Source organism: Ctenopharyngodon idella, chromosome 15 (genome assembly GCF_019924925.1).
Source record: "Ctenopharyngodon idella isolate HZGC_01 chromosome 15, HZGC01, whole genome shotgun sequence".
NCBI classification, from domain to species: domain Eukaryota; kingdom Metazoa; phylum Chordata; class Actinopteri; order Cypriniformes; family Xenocyprididae; genus Ctenopharyngodon; species Ctenopharyngodon idella.
Window position 1 is genome coordinate 8,982,406 of NC_067234.1, and position 12,261 is coordinate 8,994,666.

At 36.8% G+C, this 12,261-nt stretch overlaps 1 protein-coding gene across 4 annotated transcripts in view; it reads right to left on the minus strand.

The window, feature by feature from the left end:
* The window catches only part of dock10 (dedicator of cytokinesis 10), a 125,114-nt gene that overhangs the window by 26,421 nt on the left and 86,432 nt on the right, over nucleotides 1-12,261 (minus strand). For all 4 annotated transcript variants that reach the window (XM_051862094.1, XM_051862093.1, XM_051862095.1 and 1 more), the window contains 16 exons: nucleotides 11,149-11,214; nucleotides 10,965-11,057; nucleotides 10,732-10,855; nucleotides 10,484-10,605; nucleotides 8,067-8,150; nucleotides 7,889-7,981; nucleotides 6,444-6,562; nucleotides 6,281-6,350; nucleotides 5,929-6,042; nucleotides 5,772-5,843; nucleotides 4,510-4,656; nucleotides 3,982-4,065; nucleotides 2,883-2,979; nucleotides 2,723-2,755; nucleotides 651-829; nucleotides 435-551 (listed from right to left, as the gene is read on the minus strand). In XM_051862094.1, the coding sequence (XP_051718054.1) occupies nucleotides 435-551; nucleotides 651-829; nucleotides 2,723-2,755; nucleotides 2,883-2,979; nucleotides 3,982-4,065; nucleotides 4,510-4,656; nucleotides 5,772-5,843; nucleotides 5,929-6,042; nucleotides 6,281-6,350; nucleotides 6,444-6,562; nucleotides 7,889-7,981; nucleotides 8,067-8,150; nucleotides 10,484-10,605; nucleotides 10,732-10,855; nucleotides 10,965-11,057; nucleotides 11,149-11,214 (1,614 nt within the window). The remainder of the gene's footprint in view (nucleotides 1-434; nucleotides 552-650; nucleotides 830-2,722; nucleotides 2,756-2,882; nucleotides 2,980-3,981; nucleotides 4,066-4,509; nucleotides 4,657-5,771; nucleotides 5,844-5,928; nucleotides 6,043-6,280; nucleotides 6,351-6,443; nucleotides 6,563-7,888; nucleotides 7,982-8,066; nucleotides 8,151-10,483; nucleotides 10,606-10,731; nucleotides 10,856-10,964; nucleotides 11,058-11,148; nucleotides 11,215-12,261) is intronic.

Consider the following 12,261-nt stretch of genomic DNA (forward strand, 5'->3'; position numbering starts at 1 on the left):
GCCAACTATGGTCGTAAGTCCCATTAAACTCTATTGGTAATGACGGAACTTGCGACCATAGTTCGCTTTGGGAAACGCACCCGTTTGATCACATCGAATACTATTATATCTGTTATCTGAAACCGTACTGTACATACTGCTTCTTCATATGTATATTTGTTTTTGTATGTAGAAAGAAATATTATTACTACTTACTACTTAAATTTTTTAATTTTATTTTTTTGCACCAAAACTGTATTTATTACTGTATTTATTATTTGGTGGGAATAATATTATAAATAATAAATAATACTCAAGTATAGTATAGTACAATTACTCAAGCACTTTACAGTCCTGTTTAAACTTCAGATTTAATATCAGTTATTGATTAAAAACATAACAAAGCTTCTATATTATGTTTTATTTCAATTGATGAATATCCTCAGCATGTGTACCTGGTCACTAGCCGTAAGGCAGATTGGAAACAGATCTCTGAGGAAAAAGCGAGGCATGTTGTCAAGGATCAGACCATAAAGAGGCAGGTACAGAGAGGCTATCCGAGCCTGTTTCTCCTACACACACATACACAATACAGTTAAACACTGTTTACAATTCACAGAAATGGTGCACAACAACTTTATATTTTAAGTGCGATCATTGTCAAATTTCACCTTTATGGCATAACGAGAGTCCAGTGAATGTTTAGCCATGAGGTTCTTTAGGCAGGCCAGGGCGAGGTGTCTCAGGTCTTGCTCATCTTGCAAAGCGAGCCCCAGCTCTCGCAACAACAGTCCTGTGAGAAAATGTTTCCTGCAGAACTCTTCTGTCAGACTATACTCTGGAAAGCCCACTGAGAGGTAAGGCAGAGAGAGAAAACACAAAATGGTTGATGATTGTCCCCTACTTAATATACTCAAGAACACACTTGGAGTGTAACTTTCAATAAATCAATATAAGGTAAGTAAGTGTTTTGGGGAACTTTTATTACTTCACTACATGTAATGGCGTTATGTAATCAGGATACAAAAATTTGTTACAGTTATGTCAAAAAACAAAGTAATCAGATTAGTTTTATTTTTTTTTTTTAAATGGGAATACTATCAGGATTACAATGGTTTCACTTAAAACTAAATAAATTAGTATTTTGACATAATAATGCTACATTGATTGACAGTAGTTATGCGCGGATCATGGTTATATCCGCGGCGCGGACACTGCCAATAATCCATGGGTCGGGCAGGCCAAGTGATAAAAAAATAACAATTTAATTAATTGCAGGTGGATCGCAGTCTGATGAGAGATAAATCATTAATGTGCTGATTTTAATAAAGACACAGAACTCTAATTTCATGGTAAAATGCAATAAACATGCTTCGCTTTTTTTTTTTTACTTTCATTTTCAACAACATCTCTTCAGGGAAAATCAATTGAGGAAAACATATGACTAGAGCACCCCCTAGTGGTCATTATATAAAACACAAAGGGAAAAAACAATATTATTGCTTAAAGAATTAGTTCACTTTAAAATGAAAATTACCCCATGATTTATTTATCCTCAAGCCATCCTAGGTGTATATGACTTTCTTCTTTCTGATGAACACAATCGGAGTTATATTAATAAATATATTGATGCATCCAAGCTTTATAATGGCAGTGAACATGACCAATGAGTTTGAAGCTGAAGAAAGTGTATCCATCCATTAGCGTACTCCACATGCCTCCGGGGGGGTTAATAAAGGCCTTCTAAAGCGAAGCGATGCGTTTGTGTCAGAAAAATATACATATATAACAAGTTATGAAGTAAAATATCTAGCTTCCACCAGACCACCTTACGTATTCAACAAAGTGTAAAACTCTCGCAGTTCAAAATGCTTACGCTACGTCTTACACCTTCCGTATTTAAATTATGTAAGTTTATTATGGAAGGCAATAACTCCGATTGTGTTCATCAGAAAGAAGAAAGTCATATACACCTAGGATGGCTTGAGGGTGAGTAAATTATGGGATAATTTTCATTTTTGGGTGAACTCATACTTTAATAACTTAATACCTTTCTAAAAATATACACAAGCTTAACATAAATTATTCTGTTAAGAATGTTTTCCAACATGACGGTGGACATATAAAAGTGTTTGCAGCTTAATATTTCATCAGGCACTCATTTGCAGATTCTCATTAAGCTACGCAGTTGCGGGGTCCACTTGTTTAATTAGCAATGGAGGCAAAACAGATGCGAGCGAAATTTCAAAAAGGAGAATTAAAACAAAAAAAGGAAGGAAAGAAAAGTACCGTGTGGAAGCGTTTTATTGAAACCAGGACGAATCAAGTGTTGGGTATGTGTAATTGAAATTGAAAATCATACCCCAACATACAGTTTGTCAAAATGACAAAATAATACCCCAATATATTATGTCATGATGATAAAATTCCCATGCCCTTCGAATCTGTGTATTGATGCCAAAGGTTTCTCATCAAAAACAATTGCATTCTTAGTTAGTTCCTAAATCGACATCAAGAGGTACCTTTAGCATCTTAATAGTGACACACAAGGCGCTTAACCATGTTTCAGTTTTTGGTGCCAGAAAGGGTTGGATTTTCTTAACAATCAGACTGGTTTAACTTTTTTATTATGAGTTTTTAGCATTTATTTATAGGACATGCAACAATTTGGCATGAACACGTGCTATCTGCTAACTGGACAAACTAATTTTATCAAGTTCGAAAAAATACACTTAATAGTTACCTTGAGCACTTTGGGTTTCCGGTGATTCCTTGTCTGACAGAGAGAGAAATGAGACAGAGAGAATGTTAGGTGGGATCTACTGTATGTTAATTAGAACTTAGATAAGCATGAAGCTATGTGAATGAGACACAAAGAGGCGGAGACTGTGGTGCGCTCTGACCTGTGATTCGTGCAGACGGGATGGGAAGACTCAAAGGGACATAGTGCTCATAGTTACACACTTCCCTTATGAACTCAAACTTCAGCTCAAACAGCATCTGGGAAAAATAACATTTGCACCCAAAAACATTGTCCACACACAAAGCAGTTCTTTAGTGATAATCTTCGCAACAGAGAGCTTCATGAACAGAGACAGTCAATGAATTAAACAGCCAGAACACAAAAACACACATAAATGATACATAAATAGATGTCAGTCATTACATAACAAAAGTTCTTCATAACTTTTGTTCTCTCATTTAATGTGTACACCTTGTGCTCACATTAGACTTTGATCATGCGAAACATTTTCCGCTGGAATGAACAGGATATGATGTCACACTCTAGGGCAGGGGTCGGCAACCTTTTTGACATGAAGTGCTATTTTTAAATTTCCGAGTTAACCACTGTGCCCCCGAATATGTATAAATACACATAAACATTTTAAAACAGGTTTAAATTGGACTTTGAAGAACAGATTTCCAATGGGCCTATTCACACCTGGTCATTCATGCATTTTTACTGATCGGATAGCTATCTGTTTTGTTAAAACTGTTCCATTTACATTTGGCAACATAAATGTGTCTCTGCAAAACGGATATAAATCTAATATCTAGTATTTAATAGTAACTCCTAACTTAATAAAATAAGCTGTGTTACTATGAGGAACGATTACCTCAAAATCAAGATCTGTATGCAGGTGCGAGTTACTTTATCTGAATGAAATACATATATACCTTGTTTGCTCGCGTGCCAGCAATTACCCCTCCGCCTGCCAGTCTTGGCACACGTGCCACAGGTTGCCAACCCCTGCTCTTTTGACAACCTGCAGCTTTGAAGTTTGTGCTGTTTGTATTGAGCCAAGAGGTCAGTCTGTCATGGTTGGAACCTCTATTGGTCACACATCCTCTTGTCATACAAATTCGCAGGTCATTGTTCACCAAACGCAACTAGATGCAAAACTTCTTCACATGAGTTTGCGTTTGCATGCATTTGAATGGAAGTCAGTGGAGCGCAAAGTCTAGTGTTACTGCGGTGAGAAAGTTTAAAAGTTCAGGTACCTTATTGTCACTGGCTGTGACATTGTTTATGTAGTTGCTGATCAGTTTAAAGGTGAAACCTCTGTCCATAAATGTGAAGCAACGCTGAGGATGGGAAATACACATATTTAAATTAAAACTGATTCCAGTGACAATAACAAACTAATTACAAGTTTATAACAAACGGTTATGAAAAGGTAAGCTCTCTACTCAGACCAATAAGCTGTCCAATTTCAAATGCATCTACAGTACACATCACACACAAAATAAATGGACCTGTTTATCTATTGTACCACCCGCGGTACACATACCTTTCAAAAGAGACCAAAACCATGCATATACTCCGAAAGGTTCAAGAACAGCATTGCAATTTACTTTGGGTATGCCTTTTTTAGGCGTTTTAGGCAAATTTTACAGGAATGCCAAGCGATTAAAATTTGTTCTGCGTCTAACTGAATTATTTACTTTATTTGATTTTTTTTTGTATGAATCACAACATTTAAAAATGCACAATCTGAATGATCTCAGTTGTAGTGTGCTGTTCCTGACCTTCACAAAGGCCGCTATGGCCATATTAGCGCTGCGTGTCTCCTCTGCAAACTCTTTATTCTTCCAGTAGATGTGATCGGACATTGTCATGATCAGGGTCTCCAATCGACTTTGGAAAGTTCCAGGAAATCGCTGCGGTCGAGGAAGCTGAGGAAACACATAGTTAGACATTTCTTATAAAACACAAGCTTGTCTGAATGAAAGACACAAAAGCAGCTGTATGTACTGTACTCAGGAAAGTGTAAGCCTTTTTTGATATTAAGTCTGTAGTCATATTTTCAATAATTACAATTTACAATTACATTAGGACTGTGTTGAGTCCTTCCAAAACATTTAGAGTAAATGTTTGTACTGTTTTAGTTGTATTATGCTTATCTAAATCACTGGACGGCATGACAATACTACTAATTGTGTATTATTGTGTAATTTTACATTTAAATCAATGTTAATAACTTAAAGTTCCTTAATTTTATATAGGCTACTGATTGTATATACATATATATATATATATATATATATACACACACTAAATTATGTTTTTTTTGAAAATGTAAAAATGCAGAAAGTTTGTACAGTATAAAAACCATTACGTCTATGGAGAGTCCCTACAAGGATAGTGAACCAAACAGTGTGTCTGTGTGTGTGTTCGCGCATGCGTGTGTGTGTGAACCAATATGTTATGGAGAATTCATTTTTTTACCAATTAAGTTGTTTCTTTTGATTTCCTTTCTATATCTGAACACCACAAGGTCAAATAAATAATTGATCATTGAAATAATTCCATGAAAAACCTTTATGAGGAAAGTTTGTGTTAATTTATAGATGTTAAAATAGATTTACATACAAAGCAAAACAAAAATACAGATTAAAGGTGCAATATAGAAATCAGTGCATTCTATCTGCATCTGCGGTTAAAACATAAAATTGCAAAATACTATTTTATATTATTTATATTTATATTATTACAAAATATATATATTTTTTTTTTACGTCAGTAACACTTCAGTACTGTTTTTTTGCACGGCTGAATCTGATGATTTGAAGTATACACCTGTGATCACTATATCAGAGCGGATCTGAGAGTCACACAAAGAGTTACTTATAGTATAGAAGAAAGCCTAAAATTTCCTTTCCTGTCAAAACAAACCAATAGTTTTGAATATAAATCCTTATTTCAAGTTTACCATAGTAGACTACCATGAAATTTAGAAGATAAAAGAAAAAGAGTAGTCTGAGTTCATGCCTGCTGACTCAAAATTTACCTTAAACTTAGTTGAGTCCAGCAGATGCTGAGCCATCGACTTCACTATGATCTCTAGAAAGAACCACGAGAACTGCAGAGAACCAAACAGATGTCAAATGACAAGATTAAAAAAGGTCCATCACTTCTTTAAGAGAGAAATGGTTATGTTAGCTCACCTTAAGGACATTCCGTATGGTCAACGGTTCGTTGCTCTTCAGGTCAGAGGTCATTCCCTTGGCCAACTCTTCGTGAACGGTTCTGAAGCCACATGCTTCAGTCTTAAAGACAAACTGATTAAACAAAAGAGAAATACAAACATGTCTCATGTTCTTATTCACTCACACATGACGTCTTTCTCCAAACACAGAAAAAAAAAAAAAAAACTTAATAGGAAGGCTTTTATTATTTTAACTTTTTTATTATTTGTACACAAAAAAAATCAAATGGGTTATTTTATTGTTTTGTGGATGGAAGGCAATGTTTATCACTGTATGTATCTCTACACACATAAGTTTGTGACATACGTACCTTTATGTAAGAGTGCAAATAGTGGTCCATGTTCTCCTCATGACATTTAGCTAAGATGTGGACCAGGACCCTGATGAATAAGATGTAATGTTAAAGTGAGAATCAAATCTGAAAGCTGTGTTGATTCATTGTGTTCAAAAGAGTCAGTGATGGGTTTCTGTACCTGGTGGTGCTGGTGGTCACTTCATCACTGTCGTTTTGTGTAAGCACTGTGAAGAGCTGGTTGAAGATAACTGGGAGGAAACGAATTACGACATGAATCCTCTCCATGCTCAGGAGGCCCTGAGAAGACAAAAAAGAAGAAGAAGAAGAAGAAAAAAGAGTTGAAATACAAATGTGGCCTGATTCCCCTTAAAATAGCAAGGATTTCACTAAATCCAAAAATCGAAAGTCTAAATAAAATGTCTTCTAAATTGGATGAAAACTGTTTAATGCAATGTTTAATGCAATAATACTCATGCATAATGGAAGCCATTTGATGTTCATTCATCAATTATGAATTAAAATATCAATATCACAATATCAGAGGAAACCAATATATCTGCTCATCAAAGGCTGAAATGAATGGCTATGGTGTAATACATCAAATAATGTCAGATACTGTAGCATTATTACAGCATACAGCATACGGTAATGCAGTTATACAGTTATACAGTTTCCTACTGTGTATTTGATTCTCATTCATACAGAAATGCTTATTATCATAAAAAACTATTATTAAGTATTGTTGCATGAATAAGTAAATACATTAATTCTACACACTTAAATTATAAACTGCGATGCAATCAATTAGGTCTAATTTAACAATGTCCATACAAACAGTGTGAAATTAAAATATTTTTGATGAAATCCGAGAGGTATCTGACTCCTCCATAGACAGCAATTTAACCACCAATTTCAATGTCTATGGCATTGCTGTCTATGGAGGAGTCAGATACCTCTCGGATTTCATCAAAAATATTTTAATTTGTGTTCCAAAGATGAACGAAGGTCTTAAGGCCGGAACACACCAAGCCGACGCCGACGAACTAGTGGCGACGAAAGCAGACTGCGGGGTTGGCTCACGTCGGCAGTGTCTGTGTCCAAAGTTGCCCTGACACACCAAACCAACGCTCGACACTCGACGGCCTAGTAGCACATCATTCTGCGCCTGCGCAAGATGAAATGCATTTCTGTACCAGCAGGTGGCAGTAGCTGAACGGCCAATCAGAATGATCAGATGGCCCGACGGACCGACGAGCTCCGACGCCGATTCAACATTTCGAATCGGCCTGAGAAAACTTAGCCGGCCGACGAACAAAAACTGCCCGACGGCCGATCGTCGGCTTGGTGTGTTCCGGCCTTTATAGGTGTGGAACGACATGAGGGTGAGTAATTACAGAATATTCATTTTTGGGTGAACTAACCCTTTAAGTAAATAACTTAAATAGTTCTTGATTTTACTTGATTTTAAGTAAAAAATCTTTTGCAAACAGCTACATGACAGTCTCTAGATAATTAGTGTATGTATATGCATATATGCGTTTATAGGTGTAATCATGGTACAATTCTTTTACATCCTAGCCAACAAATTTTCAGACCCTCATAAAGGCCCTGGAATATACTTACTTTAAGGCAGTTGAGGAAGTTTGAGGTAGGAGGTTGAGAGAGGTCTGCCTCTCGTTTTTGGCACTGCTGGAAGAAGCGGTTTAGATGGGGGTCCTGCAAAAATGTCCATGGGAATTATGAGATCACAAAATATAAACAAGACAGCAAATTTTCATCTGAGACTGTGGCTCTTTTCAACCTGAGTGTAAACTGTAGAAAGCACCAAAGTGGACACTTTGAAGATCTGCTTCCCCCCATCAACCCACTTCACATCGGAACTATTCTGCACAGAAACATGGAAAAAAATTATAAGACATGTATAAGACATGTTACACACACACACACACACACACACACACACACATATAAAATCCCTGCCATATCATGTGCAAATCATAATTATTTGTCTTTAGGACTCCTGTTTTGAATATTGCAAGACTGTAAGTTGTGAAGATTCCTTTGTTTCCTGGTTCACACATCCTGTTTCTACAGCTACTGATTCTCATCATATGTTTCTATTTAACCTTCATTATCTCTGTGCATACAGTGCACAGCATAAATGAGTACACCCCCTCTGAAACTTCTGAAAGTCAGCAATTACTCAATTACTTAGAAAACATGTTTCTTTAAAGATATAATGTTCCAGCAAGTCTGCTTAATCAATTACCAAAGAAGCATGTCAAAATTATTCAAGAAAATAAGATTTTCTTATCAAGGTGATTAAATGTTGTTTAGCAAAAATGAGTACACCCTCCTAAAAGTTACTAAATAAAACGAAATAAAAATTATAGACAAAAAGAGCAGGAGAAATACCAAGCGAGTGTGTCAGAGCCAGCAAAAGCTATGAAAAACAGTGACTGTTTATCTCACAGAGTAAGATGCAGCCTGCAGAAATGACATGCATGGTTGTTGTTCTCACTGGAACTACCTACTGTAGCCAAAGCACAATAAAGTCAGTTAGCCATTTCCAAAGCCCATATTTACAAAATATAGATTCCTGGAATCAATACTCTGGTCTCATGAGACCGAATAAATCATTTTGGATCTAACAGCATCCAAAATGTTATGGTGTTGCTAGAGGAGGAGTACAGTGAGAAGTGCCTGGTTCCCACAGTAAAGTTCAGTGGTAGTAAAGCTCTTATATAGGGATGTATGAGTGCTGAAGGTGTAAGGGAGTTGTGCTTTATCAATGCTGTCATGAATTCCCAAACCACTGTGTAATTTAATACACAAACTTGAAACAGAAGATGTTACACTTTCCTCATTCCCTGCATTGTTGGGCATTTTTTCAACTTGACAATGAGGATATGCATTCACCCAAGGTGAAAAACCTTCTGTGGACATGTATTGCACTCAATCTTAACACTCTTGAGTGCCTGTGGGGGATTCTGTAGAGACGAGTTGAGCAACACTCCCCGTTAAAGATCAGTGCATTTACGGAGCTCATCATCCAGGAGTTAAACAGGACAGATGTGACAATTTGTCATGAACTTGTACACTCCGTGCCAAGAATGGTCAGAGCAGTATATTCAAAATTATGGAGGGCATACTAAGTACTAGAATATTATACATTTGTTGAATTAAATCTAGGGTGTACTCATTTAATTTAAACAAAATTGGCTAATTTACTTATTTTATGGCTATTAATGACATATATTTCTCAGTTTTTATTATGCAAATGTTTAATACATTTTAGTTTTGCCATCTTTCCATGAATTGTATTAGTGATCATAAAGAAAATACATCTTTTGTATTTGTTCAGAGGGGGTGTAGTCATTTATGCTGTGCACTGTATATAGCTGTTTCTTCCTTTGTTCAATGGCAAGTCTTATTCTAAGAATGTTCAAGAGTTGGATGTACTTTGTACATGTTACATTGTTAGCATGCAGGTCTTTGTTTAGTTCTTGTTTGTCTTCACAGATTGGTGTATAGTATATTCTGAGTTCTAGTTTATGTGACAAAATAAAAATCAAGCGTATAGCGTTAGTTCTGGCAGGTCACGTTAGTCAAGCTCGCATCAGCTGACACTCAGCTGATTCACATTGACCTATAGGAATACGACGCCTATCACCGCATTGGTATATATATATATATATATATGGTCCATTCAGTATTATCAGCAGCTTTATCACATTGCTCAGGAGCTAATTACCCTCCTCCGTCCCCAGATCCTCCTTTGTCCAGTCAGGACTTGCCCTTCCGATATTTCTTTTGATCAAACTAATTTCTTCAATTATGTTGTTACATTAATTATTGTCATTAAGAAAATTAATGATATTGCAATACTTGGTTCTGTTCTGTTTACCCTAAGGGGGGTTATCGCTGCTCTCCCTGCTCTTATCCATGCTAGACTGCATGGATGGGCAGGGAGTTTTTGCCCAGAACAGGACCATACTGCCAATCCAAACTGTATGCTAACTGCCAGTCATCTTTGATGATAGTGATCCTGACAGAACTGTATTTATCATAGCAAAATCGAAGACTGCATCAGTCTTTATCTTTACTCTACATTCACCATCATCATCATCATCATCATCATCACATATGTATATCTTTTTATCTATTTTATTTTTCTAAACTGATTGTTTATATGCATTTGTAGATTCTTGCGCTCACTTTGGTGGATGAAGGTTCTTTAATGAGTAGATATCCACTAGGCAAAGTGCACGAGACTGGAATGCTGAAATCCTGAGAGGAAATACGTCCATCCTTCAGAAGAGGCAGCCATGCATAACCCACTGTAACATAAACCAACATACAGTACACACAACAAACTGTCAGAGCACTAAAGCATTTCAACATGCACAGCAAAGGATAATTGGGCTTGATGTACATCTTTGTTCCAGATGTTTGATAGCTGATACCTGGAGTTTCAAGAGCCTCTTTCTTCTTAGAGCTGGTCTTAGCATTGATGTCACAGGTCACATGATAGAAGGAGAAGAGTAAATGGTGTTTCTCGTGAAGATGTGTGGGCAGCTCAATCTTGACCTGATCAAACATATCACAACACACATTAAAATACTGGTAACTTTCATCTGAATGTAACGATGCTGACCTACAAAGCTTCTGAAGCACATTTGAAGATTTTGCAAACAACCTCATCATAAAAATCTGGGTTCTGTGAATGGTGCAGAACTGTGGAACAGGCAGCCGTGGTAAAAACTGGACCTCCTGGCTTTCCATAGATGCACTGTGGAAATTGATTTAGAACATTTATATCCATAAGTCGGATTCTAAAGCAGCTATTAATGGAAAGTGATGGAAGCAGTGTGTTATGTAACCTTCAGTGGCTTGGCCTGTTCTTCATCAGAGCTTCGGAACTCCACGTAAACTGCGAGGTTCCGAGCCTATCGAATAAAAAATGAGCATAACATGACTACACAATGCACGCTGAATGAATGAAGAGTAGAAACTATAAAGAACACAATTGAATCCTTGATTACACTGTAAGCAGTTTCAGCATTTTCAGTTGCTCCTCAGGGGCCAGTTGCAGGGACCAGAATTTGGACACTGTAGTATGTCCAAATTCAAAGCATTCATAAAACAGTAGCTGAAAAGGACCCAGCTGACTTTCTAATAAAACGACGAGAATACTTTTTGTGCGCAAAAAAAAAAAAAAAAAAACGATTTTATTCAACAATTTCTCCTCTTCCATGTCAGTCTCTTACGCTGTTGACGTAGTAAACACAATGCAGTGCTTCCAGGTTCTACATCAGAACGCTGACTCATTATTGGCCGGCTCCTGCATCAGTATTATATGCATGAATCGTGCTGCTCATGTGAACAGCGTTGGCCAATACTGAGCCGGCATTCTGACGTAGAACCCGGAAGCACTCCACTGTGTTTACTACGTGAACAGCATAGGAGACTGACATGGAAGAGAAGAAATTGTTGAATAAATTATTTTCTTTTTTTTTTGCCCCTCGTCAAAAGTAGTCTTGTTGCTTCATAACATCAAGGTTGAACCACTGTAGTCACGTGGACTATTTTAACGATGTTTGTCTTTCTGGGCCTTGAAAGTGGTAATAACGTTGCAGTCTATCAGAGGTCAGAAAGCTCATGGATTTTATCAAAAATATCTTAATTTGGGTTCAGAAGATGAACAAAGGTCTTACGGGTTTGGAATGACATGAGGGTGAGTAATTAATGACAGGAATTTCATTTTTGGGTGAACTCTTTAATTTTCTAATTTGAAATTATGTGAAGTGCACATTCGATTGGACACTTTATTATCCCATGAGACCACAGGAGAGGAGTTGTGAATGGCAGTAAAGCAGCACAACTGACGTTGTAAGTCACACGAGAATGACAACTCGGCAGATATTGTATGTCCAGATTTCATTCATACTACACACATTCACAAACCCGGTTCATTGGAAAAAGGTGACTGTGGC